This window comes from Kryptolebias marmoratus, linkage group LG8, assembly GCF_001649575.2.
Source record: "Kryptolebias marmoratus isolate JLee-2015 linkage group LG8, ASM164957v2, whole genome shotgun sequence".
NCBI classification, from domain to species: Eukaryota; Metazoa; Chordata; class Actinopteri; order Cyprinodontiformes; family Rivulidae; genus Kryptolebias; species Kryptolebias marmoratus.
In genome coordinates this window covers 21,549,119-21,576,615 of record NC_051437.1, presented here as the reverse complement: position 1 = coordinate 21,576,615, position 27,497 = coordinate 21,549,119, and the positions used below count along the sequence as shown (strand labels likewise).

General features: G+C 38.9%; 1 protein-coding gene across 12 annotated transcripts in view; it reads right to left on the bottom strand.

Annotated features, from left to right (window-relative positions):
* The window catches only part of espn (espin), a 40,725-nt gene extending 13,886 nt beyond the window's left edge, over window positions 1-26,839 (bottom strand). Inside the window, exons 1-11 of one of the 12 annotated variants that reach the window (XM_037977177.1) lie at window positions 25,448-26,839; window positions 24,895-25,348; window positions 22,414-22,607; window positions 16,211-16,397; window positions 15,875-16,057; window positions 14,548-14,679; window positions 12,904-13,159; window positions 12,291-12,577; window positions 7,277-7,444; window positions 4,308-4,542; window positions 3,116-3,169 (exon numbers count right to left, since the gene is read on the bottom strand). In XM_037977177.1, the coding sequence (XP_037833105.1) occupies window positions 3,116-3,169; window positions 4,308-4,542; window positions 7,277-7,444; window positions 12,291-12,577; window positions 12,904-13,159; window positions 14,548-14,679; window positions 15,875-16,057; window positions 16,211-16,397; window positions 22,414-22,607; window positions 24,895-25,197 (1,999 nt within the window). In that variant the 5' untranslated portion in view covers window positions 25,198-25,348; window positions 25,448-26,839. Of the gene's footprint in view, window positions 1-727; window positions 1,191-3,115; window positions 3,170-4,307; window positions 4,543-7,276; window positions 7,445-8,991; window positions 9,176-12,290; window positions 12,578-12,903; window positions 13,160-14,547; window positions 14,680-15,874; window positions 16,058-16,210; window positions 16,398-22,413; window positions 22,608-24,894 lie in introns of those variants that run through there. The other 11 variants (XM_037977178.1, XM_037977179.1, XM_017417859.3 and 8 more) reach the window with 11 other exon arrangements.
* Window positions 26,840-27,497: the final 658 nt, after the last annotated feature.

Here is a 27,497-nt window from a genome sequence, read left to right as displayed (position 1 = left end):
AAGGGGAGTCATAAGAAAGAAAATAGATGTGTGGGAGAGAGATCTTTTTCATTCACCAGAAGAGAATACCAAGAGTTGAAGCCTTTTCTGACCAAAAAATAAAAATAACAAAAACTTACACTACAGAACTTGACCACTCTCCTTGCTCACCTTATCTTGCAAAATGGGGCTTTACCCATTTCCCTCAAATCAAGTCTGATCCCAAGGAAGTCATTTTGTGACTTTTCAAAAAGTGTAGAGAAAATCGACAGACTCCTGAGACACATTTAGGCTTAATCAGTGGATGCCTAAATTTGTTGGTGTGGGAGAAAAATATTTACTCTTTTTTTTTTTCATAAAAATGCCTTGTTTAGCTTTCAATAACCTGTACTAGTCTGTGGCGAACAAAAATTAGCAGCACACCTTTTTGTTTTAGTTTTTTGAATATAAAGCCACAAATATATTTAGCAAGATTTGAAGTAAAATCAAAGAAACGTTTTCATTTTTATGAGTAAAAGGAAAAAAGTAAAAGTAGTTTTTCAAATGAGGTCACAGATTTATGCTTCATTTTGTTATAAATACATTTTAAAACATTAATATTTCTATATTATTATTACTGTAACAATACATGTATTTTTTTAATCAGCAAGCTCAGCTGTGAGGTATTACACTAACGATTAAACTGAAATGTAACATTCTCTTTACTGATTCATTTTGTTCCAAAACAAAGCAACAATAACTGCCTCACCTGGTTTCGTGAATGTAAACCTCCAGTTTAGCAAATATCCTCAGTCCCTCATTGTTTACTCATTCTGTTTGCTGAATGGAAAAAAAAAAGCCCCGTCCTGTATAAAGTGTTCCCCGTCGAGGCAACCACAAAGGTCTATCTGGACACTGGCTTAGCGTGCCACCCCTCCTCACACTCTCCCTTTCTCTGTGTGTCTCCCGTGGGGAGGAGAGAACAGCTTTCCATTAAAGACCCATCATCACAGTTGGGGGAAATCTAAAGGAATCACCAGTAACTGAAAGTGACAGCGAGCCACTGGAAAGCTGGCCAGGAATTAACACGCAAACGCACGAACACACAGACGGAGCTGAGTCCTCAGCCTGTCGCTCCACAGTTTTACTCCTCTGAGAGATTTAGGAGCCAAACCTCAAAAGATTTTTTACAGCTTCATCCACATTGATTGTGACGAATAAAACAAACAAAGAAAAAAAAAAACATTTAATATTAAAAGAAACAATTGAACTACAAACACAAATCTACTTTCAAGAGATTCCATTGTTTGACAAAGCTAACAAAATCTTACCTAAAAAAAATAATGTGAAATATATATTTTAAAAACAAACCATTATGCAATTGTCCATTTCATGAGTTGATTATGCCAGCCTGGTTATCTCAAAATGACCAATCTTTTCTTGTGATCAGAATGATCAGATCTCGTTTTCTTAGATGATTATGGTGCAAACTAAATGGTTATTGCTGTCATGTCACTTCAAAATGAATTCATATCACTTAGACAAGTGATTTAAGGCATGTGCAACTGAGCAAACCTGTTATCTTGAGAAATAAAGTTTTCTTATTTCAAGATACTGACACTTAAACCATTATTGCCACAAAACAGGCAATGTTATCACAAGATATTGAGATAAATAGTTAGTCATTTGGAGAAAATGATGTGAAAAACTAGAATATAGACAGCTTACCTTCAGCCTTTCAGGACCAGTCCTTATTACAGAGATCCAGTACAGGTAACAATCTACAACGGGATGTGTTTTAAAGAAATAAAAACTATGCTGGACTGAAACTGGTGCATGTGCTCCTGTTGGAGTTCATAAGCTATGCGCCGGCTGCTGGTTACGTTGTGTTTAGCTAAGAGGGGTGGATGCAGTAGGTCTGAGTGAGGCTAAAGGTGTGGCAGGTGAGGAACATGACTAACAGCTAATGGACATCCCAGCACAAAAGGCTTTCTGCTCTGGGTTCAGACCCATTGCAGCCTTTAAAGACTTGAGGCAATGTTTGAATGATTCTACCAAGCAGCTGCTTGGTAACTTCACATGTCATGTAGTGCAAAAAGTAGCATTCATCACATCCTGTTAATAAATGGAAAACAATGGGGAACTTGTCACTGTTTTCAGTGTCGCTTGGTCATTTTGACTCAACCACCTGGTTTCAATCAGCATCTGATTTATAATTTCATCTACAGCCCTCGGATATGTTTGTGGCTTCCTTTTTCTGTAATGTTATGGTTTACACTTGTTTATTCCCTTGCTCAATGAGATGAAACAAATCCTAAAATTACCAGAACCCCACTGTTCCTTAGCAATTGATAAAAGGGCTAATGAACAGTGCAGACTTTTTGTTTTACTGTCTCTTCTCCTGAAGTGCCTGAGCTGTGAATTTATTTTGAGATCTCTTTTTTGTTGGTGCCTTTTAATTTTTAACGCTGCAATTACTTAGGGCACAAATCCTGTCATTACTGAGCACACTCTTATTCTTTAAGGGTATTAGACAGCGTAAAGAGCATAAATCAAAGAGACAATTAATGTAACAAAGTGAAGAGATACAATAAACAACAGCAAATAAGCTGTAAAGTGTTACATGCAAATTCAACTGTATGTTACACAACAAATTCTATTTTTCACAAGCATTTCCCATTATTGTTGCTCTACTTTACTGTTTTTATCTAAAAATTAAAAAAAAGAATTACAAAAACAGTTAAGGAACAGAAATGTTTTCTTTTAAAAATCTGATTAAATCTGAAGTCTGGTAAAATTGAAAATATCTTTATTGCCCTGCTGTTTTATTTGTAAATCAGACTATCGAGTTGACCTTTTGTATTTAATTTGAAGAAAGTGCCCTTTTTTGACGAGCAATTCAAGTGAAACTTTTATTTTTTTGTCTATTTAAAAACGTACCTGAAATATTAAACGACTTAGATAACGTCACACACCAATTGCTGAATCTGTGTAAAATGAATCTGAAGGTCTGAAGAGTGGAAAACATGTCCAGGGAAATCTATGGATGGTGAACGCTTAATTGCTTTATTTTTGTAAGCTCCTGGGTCGATGATGAATTTGAAAGTAAAAGAGAGAACTTTTTTTTTTTTTTTTTTTAAAGTCTGGTACTACTTACACTTCATCTGTCTAAGTGGCCCTCCTTCGAGCTGAGAGGCGGAGATATTCCCGCCTTGCAGAGCAGCAGGGAAGAAGAAGACGCAGCACAGCAGGACACGAGTGGAAAAAAGTAGAAAACAGAAATACACAGACAGAAAAAGCAGATGAAAGAAGGTAAGTGGAATAAAGGCTTAACAGAAAAAAAAGGTTGAAAGGAGAGCTTAAATCTTTTGAAGTGGCGCTCTGTGGAAACCTTACGAACAGATAATATCTTAGCTGTTGTAGATAGCTCTCTGACTGACCTCAGTTTGGAGAAATGGAGTTTAAGTGTGACCAGCTTGATGAGCTAATGGCTAGTCTGAGCAGGGCCAAGACCACAGCTGATTACTGCTGTCTTAAAACAACTCCAAATTAAAACATTTCAGAAACTTTGGTCCACTTTGGTCTTGGCCCCCCTTGGGCTAGCCGTTAGCTCGTCAGTTCGATCAGATTTAAACGCTTTAAACTGAAACCGTTCTCAGAGCTATCTACAACAGGTTAGATAATAATAGTTCATAACCTTTCCACAAAACCCCACAGCAAAAAACAAAAACTGAACTGCTGATTTAAGCAGAAAAGAAGCAGTAAAGAAGGGTTGGCTTGACTGTGTCAACACTGAACTCAAACTGTGTAAGATCAATTTGTACAATTACTCACAAGTAAAAACAAAACTATTGTTTAATCTTGTCCACTTTTTCGTGTTTTTTTATTTGATGGATAAGCCCAGCTGAGTGACTCTTTCTTCAGATATGGCTTTGATACATTTCACCTGCCCTTTACACTGTATAGACTTCCTATATTCTTTTTGTCACGTAACATTATAACATTTTTATTTCATAAAACTTCCTGCAACCAGAGCAGTGTGAATGGCAGAGGGGCACTTAAGGAAATGGCTGAACACTAAACCAGATCTCAGGGTAACGGTAGCTCTGCATCACTAATTTATAACCTGGTATGTAGAACGCTAACGTGGGACGCAACTCATCGTTACCCAGGGTGACTGCACTGTTCTTACTCTTACCACAAATGGCTTTCTCGGAATAAGTGTATGACGCTATGTGCAAGCAAAGAAATAAAAGAAATTTGGAACTGATTATCAAAATGACAATAAAGTGGGACGTTTAGGTTGACAAAAATTACCAAAAGATTTAAAAAAAAGCAGGGACACTCACTTCCTGATGAGGAAGATGGGCGTCGCTGATCGGTGGAGGTGCTACTGGCATTATTCTGGGTGGTTTGGGTCCCAGAGGGCAGCGGAGGAGGTGGAGGGGGAGTTGGCATCGGATTGCTTGGAGGAAGAGGTGGCGGAGGAGGAGGTGGTGGAGGAGGCGGGACCGATTCCTCTGCTGTGCCATTTTCGGAGCTGGGGGCAGGGCTTTGGGTAGGCTCCTCCAATAACGCCGAACCCTGAGAGAAAAAGGAGGAACGAGGTGGATGTCAGTCATCTCTGAATCTCAAACTTTTCAGCTTTGACCCACAAAATAACAGCAGCAGAGACTTGTGACCTCGAGTTTTACTCACTAAAATGTACAAATGTTGCTAACAAGGCAGTAAAAACGGGAAAATGACAACACATTCAACAATTTTTAATTGTACCATTTTTTAAATATTTATGACTACGGTTTTAAAATTTCTTGTAACAATTCTAACAAGAATATCGATAATACATATATTTTTTCACTTTTGGAGATTATCTTAAGATTCCTTACTTGGAGTTTTATGACCCACTGACCTTAAATTTAGGAACCTAATTTATCCAACGACTACACTATCACTAATGTGTTCAATTTTTGAACATTGATGGAGCTAAAAGCTGCTTTTATGACCCTCATTGATCATTTTGATTTTTTTATTGCTTTTATTTGTTTGACAACTGCTATTAACATATTGAAAAATAAATCTGCTATTACTAAAGTATTTTTATGGAAACTAAAACAACTCCATGTTTTTCAGTCTGACAAGTTAAAGCTCCTGCAGGGTTAAGTAAGTGTTAAATTCTTGCACAGAAGGTTCTGACAGCGGCAGATGTACGGGTTCTCCCTGTTTCCTGCTCACAATACCCTTTTAGTAATAAGTGAGCTAATATAACCTAATCCCAGGGGGGTGGGGTCTCTGAGGAGAAAACTGTGTGAATTTGCCATCTGTCACTGCCAGTGATAGCCTTACACGCGTCCGACACACTCCTGAAGCGTGCCGTAACTCGGCTGGGGGCGAATTAATGGGCCGTGACATTTAACTCCATCCCGCCCCCCTATTTGCTCCTCAGACGCGTGCTCATCATTGTTGCCCCCTTCTACTTTCAAACCCCCAGGAGAGTTGTGGTGGGGGACGGCGACCAGATGGGTCTTGGCAGCACGTGCCGCTTCCGTTGATTAGCCTGTCCATCTGCTGGGGCCCTCTGAGACAAGGCGAGGCCCCTCTGAGGCCCTAATTGGCTCAATGTGGATTATACCCCCCCAATGCCCACCCCCTCTCACTCCTGGGATTTTAAAACCTCTCCAGGGACCCTGATCATTGAGTCTAACAGACTCCAGTCATTCTTTTGTTGCTGTGAAGTTATGTGGCAGCAAACAGGTCAGTTTACCAGTTAGTCAAAAATACTATCATTGTCAGAAATATTCTTTTATTAACTTTAATCAAACCAAAATTTTTAAATTGTGACCTGTGATAACAATCTGCACCCATATAACAAAAAAATATAGCAGTAACTTTTATTGACTATATTTAGGCTTATATTTCTAAATAAACACACATATAAAAGTGATTTAAAATGGTTAACACTCTGATCTTCACTTACTTAAAACATTTTCACATTTTGACCTGCAACTTTTAATATTTCAGTCGACTAGTTATAGTTCACACAGTTATTTTACTTTCTGTGTGTTTTCAGTGTCATTGACCAATAGTCCTAACATTATAAGTTTCCCCTTCTTTTTATTCAGTCTTCTGATCATTTTCTCCCTTTTAACTTTGTTGTTAGTTTATTATTTTGTCCCCTTTTTCTAAAAGCCCTGATCAGCAGCCATGTGAGTTTCCCTCATGTTTTAGTTCATTTGATCAGCTATTGTGCTTGGGTTTTCTTTGTTGATGAATTAAGAATTGTTACACTGACCTCTTTTATAGACTCAAAGTTATGATATTTTGTGCAGTTTAAAACAAATCAGACAATATTTTTGAAAACCTTCTGTGTCTCTCCCTGATTGGTCTGTGCGTTCTTTGCATTAATCTGTCATTTTAAATATCTTTATTAGTAAAACTCCTCTTCATGTGATATTTTATTGTCTTACTCATCAGTCAACTACAGGAAGTGTTAATACATATAAAGTAACTAATACATTTTAATCATCTGAAACATTTACAAAAGCTAATACAATAACAATTTGTTCTTTTTGTGAGGGAGCTTTCATTTCCAAGTTTGAATTCAAGAAAATTATATTTAATCATGAGAAAAGTATGTAACAACAGAATATCTGTAAAGATTGACCTCTTTGTTAGACATTTTCAAAACTTTAACTGATGTTTAAACTTTATTCAGTGATAAAAAGAAGACTGGATTGCATTCATGAGGATCACAAGCTTTTACACGCAGGCTATCGTTACCAGCAGAATTACATTCAAATAAGAGATTCTTTTTTCTCTCGCTTTCCCAGTAACTTCCTGTTGAGCACTGCCTAGCCTGGGTTTATTCCATTATAGCTGCATGAACAGTTTACACAGTGAGGTGGAGACTGGCGATGGAATGGAAATGAGAGGGCAGTTTGCATCAGGTGAAAAAAACTCAAGAGGGTAGAACCTTATGCAACATGCTGAGTGGCGATGCTCAGGCAAATAGTGCAGCCAATGTTGTAACCTAATGCCAATGCAGCTAAACCACACCCAAAAAAACCCCAACTTCATGGAGAGGTGGGATACCTACACAACCCTGGGTGGCACAACCAGAGCGGAAAATACTGTTTTATAATGAACGAAGTTCTCAGGAAAACAAACTCAAATCAAAAAACTAACCCATTCTATGTATCTATGTGAAAAATACTGTATCATTCATTCGCACATACTTTTGTAAAAAAGGGAAAATGTGTTTCTTTTGGGGTTGTGGCAACAATTGAGTCAAAAAGCCATTTTTTTTGTAAAGAGCAGAGACCTGACTTGCCTCCTCGTTGGGCGCCATGCCTTTGCTCTCCTGGGGCTCCGCCGTGTCGTCGCCCAGCGTCTTGTAGTAGTCCCCAGTGCTGGGCTGTTTGTTAAAACTCCTCGACTTCCTGTTTGAATCCACACGCCGCAATTTATCGTGACCTTCTCCAGGAGTTAGCTGTTTGGAAATGAGGAAAAAAATGAAGAAATAAATGTAAAAAAAATACTTTGTAAACAATTTGTCAGTGTATGTTTTTTTTTTTTTAAATCGTGGAAGGCAGGAAATAGTTCTGTCACGGCCACACAGCAGAACACTGTGTACAACATCGCTTGCTTTTATTGTTGGATTAGCTCTCTCGTGTGACCAAAGCAGCTTTATTTGAATAACAGAACAAAGCTCTGATTTATCTTACGTAAATTCCAGACATCTGCTGCATGATTCATCGAGCTCCAACAAGTTTACGTGCAGTTTTTATAGCAATGTAAAACAGATCCTTCTGCCAGAGCAGATCACTAACGTGGGACTTTTTTTCTCACTTCAGCACGTCCACTTTCTGCCCTGACATCGATCAGACACCTACATGCAACTGTTGGAATATATGTGGGTTACAATTTGCATATTTCAGAGCACATCTGAAAACCTTACTTTTCATTTTGTCAGTCATGAAATTCTAGCTATTTCCTTTTTGAATAAAGATATTATTTCCTAATGCAAAACACCCCAAATTTGCATCCAGTATGTAACATATGCATATGCACATCCCAATTCCCACCGTCCCAAACACTTTGTCAAACCAATATATCAATGACATACAAAAACGAAAAATACAACTTTTACAACATAAAAAAGAAGCTGTCACATGAAATTAAATGTGTGTACATTTTTAAAGCCCAAAAAGCTATTTTGCCTTCCAAATCCAGGACTAAGACTCAAATTTGTATTTATTTCCATCTAAAAGTTTGCCTGCAGCATTAAACATCTAGTCCTCAAACGTCTAGATGTCCGGTCAAGGTGAAATGATCGACAGCTGACCCTTGACCTCCCCTCTTTTGTGGTTTAGTGTTCTGAGTTCCTACAAGACTTTTTAATTGTGTTGACTCATGTCAGCTGTCAAAGAGATGGTCCCTGATCACTCATCAAGAGAGAGGGTAATGTGAGCGGGGAAAGCTACAGATGAATTGTCATCCTCTGGGGAGGTGGGTCAACAATACTTGCACAAAGCATTTCAGCTGCCTCCCCCTCCCCTCTCCCACACACACACACACATACACACACACACAGACATCCTTTCCTTTCTCTGAACAGATTGGTCTGTCAGCATAAAGTCATATACGTGTTTTAGGGACGCGTATCCAATTGCTTTTACATTTCAGTGTTATGTGTAACAATAATAAAAATTTGTTAGTCTGTTTGTTGTTTGAAAAGGTTCTGCACATTTGCATGTTGTCCTACACAGACAGGTGGTTGAGGACATTTGAAAATGTGTGGAGCAGTGTTAACGAGTAAAAGCAGCTTCCACTGAAACAAACCTTAAAAACAAGAGAAGCAAATTTACTCAGGCTTATTTAAACTCATGAATTTATGTGTCAGATTCACTGTCCAACAGTTTTAAAACATGAAAATTAGCTAAAATATTCAAAACAATTTGCCATATCTGCAACACGAACTTCGACTTAATCAGCTTTGTCGTTCTTAAAACCAAGGCTTTCCTAAATTCTTCTTACCTTAGTGTTAAAAATCCACTCTCACAGTTCTTTTCTGGACAGAGCTGCAGCCACAAAGTCCAGGGGAGGACAGCGAGTACCTGTCACCAGAGCTTCACCTCCTCTCTGCTCGGAGCTACGCCTGTCACTCTACCTGCCCTCTCACTTTACCTGCAGGCCTCATCAATAACCTATTGGGCCAACACGGCAGTGGCAATGATGTCACCGCCAACCAGCGGACTATAACCACTCCCCAACCCTGCCCAGTTCCGTTTATGCAAAGCACAGACGCCCATGTGTTTCTCTGAACATGAGCTGCCGAGCACAAATCCTCCAGGTTTTAGGATTATTGGAATATTCCAGTTTTCTGTTTGTCCCCATTTTGGCAGTAAAACCTCTTCAGGACTAAATCTGGTTACAAGGAAAATGACAAAGTCCGAGGTTTCTGCAGGGATGACTGCCTTAAAGAATAAAAAAAGGGGAAAGTGGTCATTGAATGTTCCACCAAAGAGAAAAAAAAGACTGAATTCAAGCAAATGCAGACAAATGAGATGAGCGAAGCAGCAACAGCAGACGCCTCTTAAAAAAACATCAACGAAACACCTGAGAATGTGAAACTGGTCCATCTGATTGGCTGTAACTGTGCCATCTCAGGTAGATTAGTTTTCTCAGAACATGTGGCACACAGTGTTCCTAATTGTGTGTCTTTCTGTGCACACATGTGTACGCGGGCTCTGAGCGCCGGCTTTTATTCAATTATTAATAAGGGGCGTGCCCTGAGCTGATCAGCTGGAGATAGGGCAGAACTCAAACCTCTGAGGTGAGGGTTCATGCTTGGACACAGAAACACAAACACAAAGAGCTCACTATGGAGACAGACTGTATGGGAGACGCTCACTAACCCACAAGCTGCAGACTTTATAGCTGCTGTGAACTGACTTTGCATACTGGACACATCGACTCAGTCATTGGCCAAACGACAGACTTTTCCTGTGAATCAGCAGGTTCTGCTGCTCCCTCTCTTTTAAATTACTTCTGCTTTTTTGATGGGAAAGTTTGTCACAGGCAGCTTTTAATAGGACTTATCAGATGCGTTATTTAACCACATTAAAAAATAAGGCATTATTATTTTATTTTGTTATATTTGGCATGCGGATGCAGGATAAAGCAATCATTATGAGCAAATTTGAGTTTAGTTTTATGAGTTTTGTTACAGGTAATTAAACTGTGACCAGTCCCACAGGTATGTTATAATCACACTGGAAGACACAGAAGCACAACATGCATTTTTCATGAGGTGAGAGTGATCCTTCAGATTAGCTATCTTTCTTGTAATTCTAGAGTTTCCGATCAACTCATTTACGTCTCAGTTAGAAACACAACAACTAGTTTTTATTGTAAACAATGATACTCTACAGAGTTGGGGGGTTGACTCCGTTATGTCGTTGATTTCATGCTCTCATCTTTCACCACATTAAATTTTAGCTCAATATCTGTAAAGTTGACTGAGTTACAGCCATTTTTCTGTTTGTAAGGTCAGTCAGCTGCTCAGCTTTTTCTCTGTGAAATATTTTTTTTTTTTACGTTGATTAAATATGTCACTCTTTAAGATGACTTAAATGACATTGTGAGTGATTTTGCCTCCTTTTTCATCTGTATTTTGTAGTATTTCATTTGTTTTTGCTAGCAAATGATGCTTGCTGGATTTCATGAACAGCTTTGATGCAACACTGAAAGCCACACATTTTTTTTGACCAGTGCATGAAGGATTTCCTTGTTGGGTGAAAGTGAAACAGTTCACAGCTCAGTAAGTTTACCTGCAACATTTATCAACTACAAACAGATCTGCACTCCTTAAACTACAAAACAATGGTAATTTCTTATGACTTTAATAAGGAACTCCCCATTATGGAACAATTGCATATTTTAAGGGAATGCCAGTAACCCTCGTTCTAAGCCCCCAGATGCACAGACATTAATATTAATGCCACTTTATGCTGCGCTGCTTGTCAACTTGAAATCCTTCTGAGTGATCCATGGCCAGATTAATTAGTGGAATTAAGCTCAAACCCATCACAATAATCACTGTATGTGTCAGCCCAGGGGCCTGCTGCACTAATGAGCATCTTCTGTGGCCTCGTTAGCCATGCTAACACAATAACAGCTCTGTTGGCTCCCAGAGAAGCTACATTGTTACAGAAGAGCTAAGGCCCAACTGATTGGACACACAGGGGAATCTAACGGCTAATTGCCAATTTATCCCAGACTCCATGTTCTTTCTGCTTCTGTACTATCTGTACCTGGAGCACTTTCTTTATTCAATCAAGTAAGTCTGGAATAAATTTTACAATGTTGCTGAATTCAGGAAGTAAGATGCAATATCCTTTAACTGCACAGTTTAAAGTAAAACAAATAATCAAAAAGACCTAGAGAAGTTGGATTTTCTGTAAAGATGGGTTTGACTTTCCTACAAATTACAGAAATTCAAACTGAGCTAAAACAGCAAAACATTTGCTAAAAGCTAAAAATACAGAACACTACCTAGCAAAGCACTAGCTCAAGCAAAAAATAGCTAAATGCAAGCTAAAAGTTGCAAAATGTTAGTTGAAATCTAAAAGTAGCAAAACAATAGCTAGAAGTTAAAATGAGCAAAAGACTAGATAAAAGCTAAAAGTTTCAAGATGCTAGCTAAAGGTAGCAAGAGGCTAGATAAATACAGCAAAAAGGCCAGATAACAGCTAAAGTAGCAAAAAGGTAGGTAAAAGTTAAAAGTAGCAAAAAGTTTTAAAAGGCTAGCTAGAAGTAGCAAAAGGCTAACTAAAGGTAAACTTAAAAAAATGCCAACTAAATATTAAAGGAATTAAAGGACAAGCCAAAAGCTTAAAAAGGCTAAGGGCTGGCTTAAAGATAAAAGTAGCAAAAATGCTAATTAAAAGTTAAAAGTAGCAAATAGTTAGCTAAAACCTAAAAGAAACAAAAGAAAACAATGTTTGTTAGGGAACTGAAGAGATCACAGTGTATTCTACGAGGAAAATATTGGTAAATAAAGTATAAATAATTTGAAAAGTATAAAAGTTACAAAAACAAACAAACAAAATCTTGCACCCAGCTCCTAAATGAGCTGAACTTTTCTATATAAATGGATGAAATAGCACAAAGTATGCAGAAGTATTTATTTGGAAAAAGGAAAACAAATATGAAAACAGTAGTATGAATGCATAATTTGCATTAACACAAATATATACAAATGAGGTCATGTTTGCATGGTTTTGAAGTTTTTTCCCCGACAGACTGCTTTTACACATTTTTTAGTTTCATACCTCCTTTTTGTTGTTTTTTTTCTCCACGTGCCTCAAGTTGCTTTTCACCTTGAGGAACTCGGCTGGCGAAGGCTCCTGTGGAGGCGGCGGTGCGGGGTAGCTGGGAGGCGGAGGAAGTGCTGGTGGGGACTGGGGGGGCGGTGGGGGCGGATAGGCCGGCGGTGGAGGGGGCGGCTTGGGGACGGCGTCGACAGGCGTCTCGTTCTTCTTGGACGTGTTGGTGCCGATGTCTGGGTTCAGCATGTCCATGTAGGCTTGCATGTCTGAAAGGGCAGACTCTGATGTGCCTGAGACACAATAAGAGAATGACATGAAAACCACTTGTTTCAATTCACAAAGCAACTTTCAACATGACCTAATTTCCATTTCTTAGTACACTGTTTAAATATAAATGAGAAACGTGACTGTGCAGCTCCATTTGGAACAAACTGTGTGCACATAGAGACCACTAGGGTGCAGCACCAGTATGTGAAGCCCTTGTGACAGGACAACATGAAACAAACTGGAAACCCTTTGGCGTTTCTATGAATTTAAGGCACTGAAGCTTTAGTCGTGCAGCATTCTGATGATGAAAAATTCCATTTATATTTGCATTGTTTAAGGAGTTGCAGACCTTGATGTGCAACTGTGTTCAGTTGAGTGGGTGGGCCCTGGGAAGTGGTTAAGCTGCTCCTCTTCTCCCCGGTGCTGGACTGGCTGGAGTTGGCGGAGTCATAGTTGGACAGGGAGCTGGACGGTGAGCCGATGTCAAAGTGCACCGCCTGGCTGGAAGGAGGCATGGTGGTGTTCGGGGACGACAGGCCCGAGTCTGGCTGCTTGTACTCCAGGTCCGTCGACGGGTCCCGAGACAAAACCCGGTGCTCCACACTCTGTGGGAGGGTGCAGTACATGAATACAGCCAATTATTACGAATCACTCACATCAGTTTATAAACCCTGTTACCTCTCGGTCCCTGGTGTCTTACATGAGGAGAAAAGTGTTATGAGTTTAATTACTGCACAGTAATGAAAGTTCTCACAGCTGATCAGAGAGACTCTGGGGGTTTGTACGTTTCCCACAGTGCAGGACCCGTGTGGCTGCGTGTCTCTCATGAGAAAGAAAGAGAATCTGTTTCTCGGCACCAGAGAGATCAGTGTGGCAGCAGACTGTGCACACTCAGGGTTTTCTCTGGTATAGATGGCCCTGGATGACAAGCTTTAGAAACTAACAGGGAAAAAAATGGAATCAACTTGATTCAGTCAGTCCAATAAATTCATGTTCAGCTTTGAGTTTCAGCAACCAGTCGGATAATCTGAAACATCAGATGTTGAATATTTTTTGTTAATGTTGTTTTTTTTTTCTTTTTGGAAGAACATTTTATAAAGTCTAGTCTTATGTTTATCTCCAGTGGTTTTGAACCAGTAAGATCCATAAACTACTAGCAGCAAGACTATTTTTAAGTTAACTTTGGTTTTACTTAATACAGTGGTGGATTCTAGTACAAAAAGCCAATTTTTACAAACTGCCACTTTGCCATAAACACATAACTTGAGAGCACTTAAACCCAAATCAGACACCGCCTTCATGTAATCACAGTCCTGCTCATAGCTTTGAAAACAAACTTTTATTGTGTTATTTATTTTGTGAAAGTTCCTCACATGTGCTAATAAAGCACACTGTGAGCGCAAAGATACATCAGATTTGTGAGGGACTGAAAATCAATGCAGTTTAGTAGAAAATTTGCGAAAAGCCCTTATTCTAACAATTATTCATTTTACAAAATGATCCTTATTTAAAACTCTTAATTCTTGGTGAAACAAAAACAGTTTAAAAGTCATTCGCCATAAAAGAAATTTTCTGTTTTGGAGAAATTTTGCAACGCTTTGATGTGGAAGAATACAATTTCTATCACACAACTTGCTGTTATAAATTTCAAAACATTATATACGGGGTTAAAGGGTCAGACATGACTACACATTTCTTTAAAGTGTACAAGAATCATTCAAATGTTTCACCTAAAGCAGTTCTACTAAATCCTCTTTGTTTCCACTAAAATTAATCCAGGTCTACCTGTGCACACAGTTTCAGTTTGTGGCAACTGACAGCTCATTTCAAGTTAATTTCATAACCTGTAAATCCAAAGATCTACAGAGGCCGACAAACATAGGGAATATAAAACAAAGCTAACTTTCTTGACTGGTTAAAACCTCACACATTAGCTCTGTTCTTGAGGAGTTCAGGGTTCATGGCAGTAAGACTTATTGGCGACAGATCCTACCATGTTTTCCACCGTGCGCAGGTACTTGGCACACTGAGAGTGGCCGTTATACTCAGCCAGGTCAGCTGCTGTGAAGCCATCCTGGTCCCTGATACCCAGGTCCACCCCGTTCACGACGAGGATCTGACAGCACTGAAGAATAGACACAACGGGTCAAAAAGCTGGAGAAAATGAAAGTGTTTGTCTCTCAGTCAGTCAGGAGCATTAATCATAAACTAATCCTGCAAATCATTGGTTTACAGCTGATATAACTGAACATACAAGGTGCAAATATGTGCCAGTTTTACCAGAAAATTTGTAATTTTAACAATTTGAACGTTAATAAAGTGTAAAAAATGTGTCATCAATTTAATTTAGCTTAAACGTTAATTAATCTCTAATATCTTGGGTTCAGATGTAATATTTACTTTCATAACACCCAACTTCAAAATATACAGAAAAGTGTTTTGACTATCTTTAAATTATTAGACTGGCTGAATGAACATGCAAACTTCTTCAATTTTCATTTAATCCACATATCTTTGATTTACTTAAAAATCAAAGATATAAAAGATTAAATATTTGACCTCATTGGAGGTAATACTTTTACAAATAGTAAAACTGGAGAAAATTGCATTTTCTGCAAAGATGCAGAGTGAATGCTGAGTGCTGAATTACTGCTGAAAGAATGACTTGTTTACTGAATTCAAACAAGCAGAACAAAAATTGAAATCAGTAAAACAGTGGCAAAAAACTAAAAATTAGCAAAACTTAAATCTAAATGTAGCAAAATCGTAGCTAAAACCTAAAACAAAAGAAGTTTAATTGCAAAAAAAACGTAAGAAAAGTATACACAGAAAAACTGTTGGACTACCTTAAACCATGTTATATTTTTCTTTGTAAATAATTTCTCAGACTTGTTAATCTACAAATTAACATACAAGAGAACTTCAACCCCCCTGTGCACAAACATAAGGCCTGTGTGTAACCAGTAAACAGCTGTTTGATCAGAGTTTGCCCCAGCAAAACTGTTAGTCAAAGCAGCAGGTTAGAGAGGTGGTGAGAACCATAAGCTAGAGGGCAGCCATTCAAAACAGATGGCTGTTAAACCCATCATGGGTTAGTGAGCACCATTAATCCAAATGTCTCTGTATAAATTATTTGAATATCATTTAAAAAGCTTGTTCTCTGATCCCCCTATTAAACTGCTGTTATTGTCATCACTAATAAAAAAACAAACTGTCAAAGCAAATACTTTTTAAAAGAGACAACAACTTTAGATTAAAAAATAACATATTCACCTTTGACATTGCCTCACTGGAGAGTAAAGTCAAAACTTCACACTCACCTCCAGTTCGCCATTCTCTGCAGCGTCGTGGAGCGGGGTCCCCCCCCAGCTGTCGGTGACGATCTCGCCACCGTGCAGCAGCAGCCAGCTGAGCACCTTGGAGTGGCCGCGGCTGGCTGCAAAGTGCATGGCTGTGGCTTTGTCGCCGTCCCTGTCTGTCAGGCTGATGTCCGTGAAACTCATCTGCAAGAGGGGGGCAAACAGAAGATTTGGCCATTTTGAATATTTAAAACAGGCTGAAGCACATTTGACACCAGGTTCCGAATTTAACGGTAAACAAATTCACTGTAAAGACGTGTTGTGAAGTTTTTAGGATTTGATACGATTCCAACACACCAGCCAGACTATGACAGTGTTGTGGCCCATCTGAGCAGCAGCATGCAGAGGCGTCATCCCATCATTGGCTCTGATGCTCGGATCTGCCCCGCAGTCCTTCACCAGGTATTGGACAACCTCCAGGTGACCCTCCTGGCAGGCCAGGTAGAGCGGTGTGGCACCATTCTTCGTTTGGGAATTGACAAGACTGCAGATTAAATGAAACTGAGTAAAAGAGAATCATGGATGGACGAAAAGATTTGAGCTCTAATAACTTGTGTGCATCTGCAGGCTTTTGTTAGTTTATTGGGTACTTTTTTTACACTCATTTGGTTGTCACAGTAGTAAAACAACATAAGTTATTTATTTGGCACAGATATTTGCCGTGTATGTTTCTAAAACACATTTTATTTATTAACTAAAACTGACTAGGGGAAAAAAAGACAAGGCTGTTTTTCTGTTTTTGTATTTTTGTGTTTCAAACAAAAGGCTTAAAAAAGTGTAAAACCTATTTTTAGCTTTACTTAGAAAGCGCATGCAGTCTGAAGGCTGTAACAGGAAAACGCCTCTGTCAGTGTCACTGTTTTGAAAGTAGACAGCGGTGACGCCCGGCTAAATCCTGCTGTCGGTTGTTTCCAAAAGGTTCTTAGCTCCAACTTCTGTGAGAAAACTGGGTCCGGTGCTCGCATCTCTTTTTGTCCCAGATTTTCTCCATCACAGCGGGAGGCTACAAGGCAAATAAGTGCTTCTCGACTAAATCCCACAAGGTCGTACTTTATTTGGACTCTGACAAATGAGCAATGAGTCTCTTAAGAGGATTATCAGTCCACTAGCTTTGCCCATGTTGCCAACAGGCAAGAAGGGCGGAGGAGCAGAAAGGTGAAAGGAGTGAGACAGCGCTCACAAGCTGTGTTTTGCCTGCTTCATTATAACTCAGAAAAAGTATTGTGCAAAAGTCTTGAGTAATTTTTTAAATATATTTTACTTCCAGTGAGCCAGACTTTTTCATAACCCTTTAAAGTGTTCTTGATTGATATCTTTTTTTGGCCCACTAAAGAGCTTTCCAAGTTTTTCTTTGGACTTTGGCTGCTTTTTCCATACATTTTCAGTTCAGTGCCCAACAATTTTCAAAGGAATTTTAGTTATTATGTTAGGCTAGTGTTTTTTGAGGTATAAAAATGCTTGATGAGCCAGAGTTGAGTTAATACTTGACAGACAAAGAGATTATCTAGCTTTATCTCAGGTTTGTGATGGATATTTAAATGGTTTATTTTACTTAAACACATGAATTTTAACCCTCCCGTGGCCTTCGGGTCAAATTGACCCAACGTTACAAGGGATTCTCTTCCTCTCTTCAGTTACGCGTGCTTCAGGAGGGTTAAATTATTGGTCATCTGCAGTCAATAGTTTCTCTGTAGACCTGACACTTCTGCTGTCACCCACTTGTCCACCTTTCCTCATTTTTAACATGTTGTGCCCAGGTACAAGAAAAGCTGCAAAAAAATCTCTGAACAAGTATTGATCAAGTGATCAAGACAATTTTAAGAGATTACAACAAAGTCTGGCTCATTGAAAACAAAATAAAAAGAAATAAGAGGTAATTTTAAACCTTTGGACTGATCAGGTCCTAATCTGAGGTAGAAAAGACATCATACCTTCTGTAAAGATAATGTCTAAAACATACCTTTGAAGAAATATCTTGGAAGTGTCTTTGAAACATTAGGTTAAAAGTTCCCTGAAAAAACAATAATTTGCTAAATATTTCAAAATAAGAAGAGGAAGTAGTCTGCATTTCTGTCATCTGGAAATGGGAAACAAATGAATTATTCATGCACATAGCCGAAGTGGGTTTAGTTCATCTGCTTACACTATTCTTCGAAAAAGAAAAGCTTTTATCTGCCGTTAATCCTGACAACAAAAAGATCAGAGCGTGTTTGAGGTTGGACAATATCAGAACAAAGCTCTGCTGTTTCTATAACTCCTCAAAGTGAAGTGGCTTAACCCCAAAGAAAGGCTTCTGGAGAACAGGTGTAGATTTCAAAGAGTTAAGAAAGAGGTTAGTCTTGTGTGACAACACAACAGGTAAAAGGTACAAGAAACACTACCTCATCAGTCACTGCAGAGGAAAAATAACTCACTTCAGTAAGAGACATTTGATATATTTTCGATTCAGCTCCAATGAGCATTTTACCTTTGTAATTGTGAGTCCACTGTCAGGTTATCTTCATTACAAGTAAAGTAAATGATGTTGCACTAATAGCCTTCTAGCCTGATGAATTGTTCTCATGTAATAAGAAGGTTTTTATCGGTTTAAATAATGAAGAATGGTTAGGTGAAATTTCACGTTTTCTTCAACATGTGCATCTGGTATATGAAAGTTTTTATGTGTTTCATAATGGGAATATAATCACTTAAAACATTTTGAACTTTGAAAAAGAGACCTAAAGCAAGATGAAGACCAAAATATAAATTTCTCCAATATCCTCCTGAGTAATTCAAATGTGTCCTCTGTGGAGGACATTTGTAAACCTGAATATGTCCCACTGACTGCATACTACTAAATTAACTCCTTTTGCTATCTACAGAGGACACTTAGGGCTTAACAATGATACCAAATGTGAAGGGGTGGGACTAATTACCTTACAAAGATTGGGGAATTTAAAAAAAAAGTGAATGGACAATATTTTTTCCCTGGTAGTCAGGAGTGTATTCACAAAAGACGTCAATGAACAGTTAATAGGCCAGAGAGATGTATAATTACAAAGAAGGACATAAAAAACCCACTAAATAAATAAAATATTGGGACAAAATACATTAAATATGCACAAAAAAGTGACTAAATGATCACAAAGAAGCAAAACATGTTGGCTGAAAGAATTCACCATAAAAATGGACTAAAAAGAAATGCACAATAATGCTAAACATCTACCTAATACACATTTAGGGTCAGAAAACAACCACCTATGATATGATTTGTGATTGTTTACTCATCAGAACAAGTGTGTGATGTTTCACACGTCTGCACAGTGGGGTCAGTTGTTTTTTAATCCATCCCATAGTTTCTTTAACGAAAAGCCTCCAGAATTACACAGGATTTCCTTGGTTTAAACCCTTTGTTGTACAGTGAGAAAGGGCTGAAAGGAGCTTTTATCAAACGTGGACCAAGAAGTTATTAAGAAGATTAAAGAGGAGAAAAGTAAGATGAGGTCAGCTGATTTGGCTGAATGAGGTACTTCTATATTTACTCCTCTCCTTCCTCCTTTCTGTGTAGTAAGAGAAGAAAACAGCATCTTAAAAATAACCTTGTAGGTCAATTACCTTCTTCTTTATAACTTTTTTAGTTTTATGGAAACCATAAAAACATTCAAGCTGGATTCTTTTTTAAATTTCTTCTTATCCATACTGGTGGCTTAAACATTTTCTTTAACTATGTTCATACAAGATAATCTCTAAAAATTCATTTTCAGCTTTTTCTTTTTATAAGAGTGAGAAGAAAGTGAATTAGAATTAATTAGTTTTACATTTGACTAGACTAGAAAGTACAAAACTTATTTCTATGAAACTTTATAAAAAAAAAGAAAATCATAATTATATAATGTGTTTTCTCAGTGGAGCCACTCTATGTTTCTAGTAGAGCTTCAGATGGCTAACTTTGTGGATTATCCTTGTGGTATGCCCTTTTCAACTGCATGCTGGAACTGTGTCTAGGCCAAAGATCTTAATCTGCACTAATTGATTACATAAGCCGTCTGAAGCCTCACGCTCGCTCTCTCTCTCTCTTTTTCACGAGCTCTCATTCATTCACGCCTTTGTGTATTGAGGCTATCGGCACAAACACAGGACATTAGGCCTTTTGTTTTAGCTCACTGGGATGGATTGGTGAACTAGACACAGATTCAAAAGTGGTTCATAAATCTTACAAACCAAAATATCTGGAAACAAAGCTGCAAAGCACTCCCAACCCATGAAAACACACACAAAATGATTAAATGACAAGTTAAAAACTCCACACAGTTATTCCTTTCGAAGCTGGTGTAAGTTGCTCTAAATGCCCCACCAAGGAAATTATGCCAAGATAACAGAAAGAAAAGCAAAAAAACTACAGTTACTGTAAAAGTGAATTTGTATTTACAAAGTCAATTTCATACAAGAATCTTTGGCAAAAGAACCAAAGTTAACCAAATTAACAGCAACCACATCTTTACCTGGGTTTACATACTGCCACCCTGACATTTTATGTCCACATCAGCCAAGTCTGGCTTTTTCACCCTCAGTTCCAATTAATTCACAAGAAAATTCTTTGCAAACATCTGCACAGCCTGACAACATTTGCTGCTTCATAATTTAATATTCACCTGTAGATTTTGCAAAAAAAAGTCAAACAGTTGGATTGTGGCAACCATCTTGAATCACTTTATATCAAAAGTTAATCAGCTGTAGATGTGCACCCAACGATTACATTTTGTAAGATTCATTCAAATTCATTCTGTGGGTCACGAGATACTGTCCTAACAGACAGACACAAGCAAAAACATTACCGTCCGCCTTCGCTTTGAAGTGGCAGATAATGAAAAATTCTCTGGCTGCAGCACAGATATCTGCACAAAAACACTCATCCCAGTGGACAAACAAGGAGCACCATTCTTGAGATCATTTTCTCCCTTAGGTTTAGTCTTAAATTGGTCCAAACATCTGAAGTTTTTGGTGATGGTTTTAGTGTTTTGATGGTGTTGTGTTAAAACCAACATGTGTAACAAAAGATTAAATGTGATGCAGCACACAGGTCTTCTGAGGTGTTGTTTGTTTACCGTTTTCTCCCTGCCAGTAAGTGTACTTTTAGCGCTGCAGTCACGCTCTCATTATGTTACACCATCTTTAAGCTGCTTGTTACAGGCAGAACAAACTATGAGCCAATTCAAACACTATGATAATGTTTAGCATCATGTAATAATTACTGAAACAAGACGTTTGCATCTCTGCTGCCTTGGGCGGAAGCCTAGAAAGCAGCTCATCCATTCGAATGGATTTGTTTTCCTCATTATCTTATAGCCAGTTGGTGCTTCTGTGCGTCGCCGTGGAGACGGAGGTAAACAGCAGCAGCGGGAGGGGTGGAGCAGAGGAGTGAATGGAGCCAAGATATCAGAGAGCTTCCATGTCCCTAGGGCTCATTAAATTTTCAGCGAGTATACACCTGTCTGGGGTGCAACAGCACAATATTGGAAGTACAAAGCAGAAGATTATCTGTTGATGCTGCTAAGGTCATCGATGTGAAAACAACTCAAAACAAAAGATGATTTAGCTTAAACACTGAGCCATCAGTGTCTGTCTTCATCAGTTGTCCTAATTAAAGACATTTATCTTTGTAGTTATAGATCATGGAAGCTCTCTGTGTACCAAATGATTATTGTAAGAATGCCAATTCAGCATTCACGTTTTTGTTTTCCTGTTTTTTTTTGTGTAATTTTTTCTCCAATCAAATTACTTTTGCATATTTTATGCTGTTTTATCTATTCATATAACAAAGTGTTCAGCTCAATCAGGAGATGCGTGTCATGACTTTGTTTTTATGACATATGTACTTTTCAAAAATATTTATTCTTATTTACACGTCCCCATAGAAATACCGTGAGAGCTCTTAACCTCTTCAGCATATTTACTCAGCACACAATTTTTGTCAGCCATTTGTTTTTTAGATGGCATTTTGCAAATTTTAGCTTTTAGCTAACTTTTTGCTACTTTTAGATAGCGTTTTGTTACTTTTAGCTAGCCTTTTGCTTCTTGTAGCTTCTAGCTAGCCTTTGATACTTTTAGTTTTTAGCTAGCCTTTTGAAGAATTCTGTAATACAGTGTTTGGTTAAACTGCTGACATTTTTTCCTGTCTAGGAGAGATTCCTGCCAGACTAGCTGTCAGCTTGACTCCTCTGTCAGAATCTCTTCCGACGTCTACAAACTGATTGTTCAGACTGATGTCTACTGCAAGTAAGATACTCATAGCTTTTACACAAACCCTACTTAAAAAGCTCTGAACTCCTCCTTTAAAGTTTACATTTCTATGTTCCCAGTAAGTAACATCGTCATATCAGATGTTCAATAAAGTTGGAAGCTTTTCTAGTTTCCACTCAAAATGTCATTGAAATCATTCAATGCATGGCAACAGATAAGAAGAGATAAGCAAATTGTACTTTATGAGAAAGCATACAGACTGATGTAAAGACATGGCTTACTTTGGGCTGTGCCCCAGTAACAGTCGCAGAGAAGCCAGGTCTCCCTTGGCAGCAGCATAATGAACAGGTAGAGCACCTGTATCGGTGGAGGCCCCGGGGTCCCCCTCGCCACTCTTCAGCAGCCAGTCAGTGATCTCATGGTGACTGAAGCGGGCTGCAAGGTGGAGAACAGTGGCGCCAGAGCTATCTCTGTCCTGTAAAACAAACCGGAGGTGCAGAACCTTAAAAGATGATTTTTGATTTTCTTTCCTTGTTTTAGGAGTAACAAACAAAATAATTTAATTTTAGATTATAAGCTCGTGTTAACATGAAAATATTCAGCTTCTCTCCTGTTCAAACCTATTCCTACCAGAGCTTGGCCGGATAATGCTACTCTTAAATATCTACATGACACTGATATATAAAACTGTAAAGAGAGACTTTGCTGCAACACATGAATCAGAACCTCACATGTTCTGCTGCAGTGATCTGAGAGAACAGTAAGAGATAAATCTGCAGGCTCTGCAGGTTCTCCGCGTCTGCACTGATTCAAAATTGTGTCGATAAGTAAATGTTCTTGATTTCCACGTATCTTAACTCTGTGAAACCGGTGTCTCTTCATGACGAGACATACTTTGCAGTAAATTTTGCATCCAAGTGGGTCAGAAAATAAATACAGGGATGTTTTGATGTAAAAAATATTCTCCTCATGTTGACCAACAGGAAGCTATAATAACAAAAGCATAATAACTGTAACAATTCTGCCTAACAGGATTAGTTTTGCAGTTCTAAGCGGTTTTCTTTCATCATATCAAACAGCCAATGTCCCACTCATTTATTAGGTTCATTTGCCATTTACTATTTTTCCTGAACACACCAGCATTTTTAGAATGAACCCAATAGATTATTTTGAAACAAACAAACAAACAAAATGAAAAACAACCAGACAGCACTATTTGTTATTTTGGCTTCAGTATTCACTCAGTCACTTTTTTCACCCATCCTATTGGCACTCAAGTTCACATCAAGGCTCAACTTTCAACCTACTTAAAGCCACGTGGGATGGATGTCTTTTGTGCTTGTAGTGACTCTAAAATGTGCACAGCTCCCAAACCAACATTTAGTGCCAAATACAAATTTAACTCCTTTGTGTTATCTAGCTATTCGTGGAAACAAACTTGAGTTAATGCAAATATTTTGTAGTTAAATGTGTGCCATTTAAATCGAAGTACAGAGCTAGAAAAAAACTAAATGTACAACCGATACTGCAAAACACTTTGAGGCACAGAAGTGTGTATGTTTTTAAAGCTACTACCAAACTGCTTAACAGTCTTTAAACTCCTGAAATCAGAAGCTATGCTGGGATGAGGACCATTTGCATTCACCAGGGACACATGATGTAATCGAGAAACGAAGAGGCTGAGTTCATAATGTGGGGGTTTAATCATTATACTCACATTAAACTTGTCCTAGTTTTATTTGTGATCCTGATAAGACACTGAACGTGCTGTGCAAAGGATATCATGCTTGCAAATCCAGTTTTGCATACCTCATTACCATGGGTACACGAGGCATTTCAGCTAAATAAGCGTAATCAGAAAGTAATAGTCCGGTTTTAATGCACTTTCAGTTCTCCACAGCTGACAGTATTTATGTGTCATCTTTTCTTTTCTCTAACCAAAACATCATTCGGGCACTTTTGAATTCATCTTTAAGGGAGGATTGTCATTTCTGGCAGACTGATGATGTAGGCTAAAATGGTGATGATGATGATGCAACAGTTATTGGTGATTTATTTTTTTAGTTTTTCGCAGGCAGTTCACCAAACTCCTGATTGATTAGTAAAAAAAAACAGTTTTACAGTTTCAGAGTGTCTGTAGCCCTAGGAACATGTTTCAGTTGTGGGATGCTGGGAGCAAACTAACAACGCTAAGCAAAATAATGTCACTTCTGGCCAAATAAAGCTGTATGTGTGTAAGCAGCTGTAAAATTTTGCTCACAGATATACAATACCAGTGCTCATTAAGATACTCAGTTTAGACAATTCATCAGTACCAAATTAGAATAGAAATTTAAACATAAGTAACATGAAGAAAATCCTTTTTGATTTGTTTTGTTGTTTTGAAACTCATCCTTCACTTATGCCTTTAAACACGCATGTTCTTTAGCATCTATGAAGGGGTGCTGTAGCACCCTATGCACCAGTACTCCCTTTAGCTGAAGAATGTCAGTTAATTTATTAATTAATGGTGTCATGAGGTTGTGGGAAACCGACCACATACCTTATTAACTTTAGGCGCCGACAATAACAACAATTCTCAAAACTTTAAAGTTATGTTACAATTATATTGAACATTTTAATTAAGCTTAAATCACCCTGAACTTATGTTTGATGGAGTTTTATGATGATCTGGGACTCATGAGCTTATTGAACTAATTGAAGCCATGATTGGAATCACAGAAAGCAGAGCGGAGGCGCTTTCTACACTTCAGCTCCCTCACCTCCGGCCGACATCCACCCTGGGTCAGCAGCCACTGCAAGCAGGCCAGGTTCCCGGTGGCCGCCGCGTCGTGCGCCGGAGTGGCCCCGTTGTTCGCCACACAGTTGCCCGGCAGCCCTGCCTCGTCCACCAGGAAGCGCAGGCAGCTCAGCCTCCCGGCCCGGGCTGCGTGGTGGACCGGCGAGGCCCCCAGCGCATCCTTGATGTCGCTGTTGAGCACTTTCGCCGCCAGCTGCGCCCTCAGGCTCTGCACGTCTCCTTGCCTCGCCGCCAGCAGCGTCCTGTCGCTCTCCAGCACCACCATGACTGCGCCCGCTGCAGGCCGGGAGACGCTTCCCTCGCGGTGACCCCCCACCCGACTAGTTCACCGGGTGGAAAGGGTCAGCAGCGTCGCATTAAGAAAGCCTGAGATCATATCAGTCACCGGGTTAACTCTGTATGGTGGTTCCATGGGTCTTTGCAGGACAGTGATCAAAAGCAAAAATCCGCATCAGAAGGGAAAAATAAGCCTTTACAGACGGAGATGAAGCTCCATCACTCAGAGATAAACTAACCTTTGTTTTGAGCGTCCGTATTAATCAATCAGCTCCTGCTGACGCGGATCCTCCTGATCACCTGTTGAACACGCTCCCTGTGTGTCCAGTGAAATATTTCTTTAAACTCGCCCCCTTCTTGCTTCCTTCTTGTCTCACACTGAGCCCGTATACCTGAACGAGTGTTTCTTGGTGTTTTTTCTTCCTTTAGCAGATGGCGACATGGGACTGAGCGCCTGTTAAATAATCCAACAGGGGGGGGAGGATCACTGAGCCTAGTACAAGTTGCTCTCGCTGAAAATCGGCTCAGAAAATTAAAGGAGCAGTGCGCACAAAAGCTGCTAAAAACTACAGCCCCAGGAGAGAAAGTTATATAATCTTGGTGGTGGGTGTCAGTCTAGGAAAGCCACAGCTGAGTCTTCAAACTTCAGGCTGTTTGAATCCTCGCCCTGACGTTCATTTTACTTTGAGCAGTGAAATCAGCTACACCGGACACCTGAAGGGGTCCATCTGGTGGCCTTTTGTAAAACTAAATACTGCACTTCGTTTATGAGTAGCTCTTGTTATAACTAAAAATACAATCAGGCTTTAGAAAGTGCCACGTGGCTTGTTTATTATGAATAATCCGATTCACTCCAGCACCCTCCGTTTGCTGTTAGATTACTATACTAATTATGGTTACCCAAATGTTTAATAAAATAAAACTGTTTTTGACTGAGACAGGAACTTTAAAACATCTTCCAACATCTAAGTATCTGTTCAGCAGCATGGATGAAATACAAAACAAGGGTAAAGTATAAAAAACAAATATAATCTAAATTATTTTTAACACATGCAGCAATTAAGCAAACAGTTGCTTCTTCTCTCTATTTGTTACAAATTGTTCTGCTTTTACCTTTAATTTTACCTCAAAAGCATGCTTGTTTTGAAAGAACCTAACTTCAGGATAAACTTTATTTTAATTATCAGTTTTCTTTTTGCCTAAATATGACAATTGTAGTACCTTTCATCACCAAATGGTGGCAGGAAGGTTTCGTGTTTTAAACAGCACCTGCCTCCACCTGGACAGGTGTTCTGGTGACATCATTCAGCTTTTTGAACTCTGTTTCCCGCCTCACGTCGGACTGTTGCAGATAATAAGAGCAAACAAATATCCTTTATTGCTGAAGGGTTTTAATTACAGTTCGTACAGAATAACCGCATTTTTACCACTTTCATGCTTTGAAAGTTTATGAATTTAAACTGCGTCACCAAAAACACAGCCTATTAAACGTCTCATATTTTACTGGTGGAACATAATGGTGAATAAATGGAATATTAGTGGCAGGATTTAAGTTCAGTTTGTGGCATGACTTTATTATGTAGTGTCCGGTCGTGGCTGATTGAATTTTCTGTGGTCGGGTTCACTGTGGATGGAGGAGGGTGGTCTGGTAGGAACAATTCCCCGGAGGAAGTGGCCAATAATGGGTTCTAACAAGCTCTGAAGGACATGAAAACAGCTCCCATTAGCTGATACCCCAAAACAAACTCACGACGGTGTTAACTCTGTTCGTTTGTTAAAGTTTATTGATTGTCATATAAGTATTATATTTTTACTCATACCATTAAACCCAAACCATGAAAGCAGTGATATAATCTAAACAGCTACATAATTTGACCAGAATAGATCTTTTAAATTATTCTTTATGTAAAGATGTCTATTTTTTAGTTTAAAATGAGAGCACAGGTGAAATAATCAGGACTGAAATAAGTGTGATTATTGCTCTTTTATCCCAACGGTCTACTATCTGAATAATGGTTATCAGAAATTATTTTATTAATAGCTTATTTTATATGTCTGGTCTAGAAGTATTCTTTAAGACATCTCCTGCGGCGCAGCTCGAGCCCTTGATGCTCGGGCTGACATGGATTTAATGATGGGAGTCTTTTTTTCCCAACGGTTATTCCACTCCCACCCCACCCTCCCTCCAGGCCCTAAGGAAGCCTGGGAAAGCCGGGACATTTCTCGCACGCGTCAGACGTGCGACTGTTATTCAAATTGGGCTCAATTATTCAGCGCGTGGGCCCCATC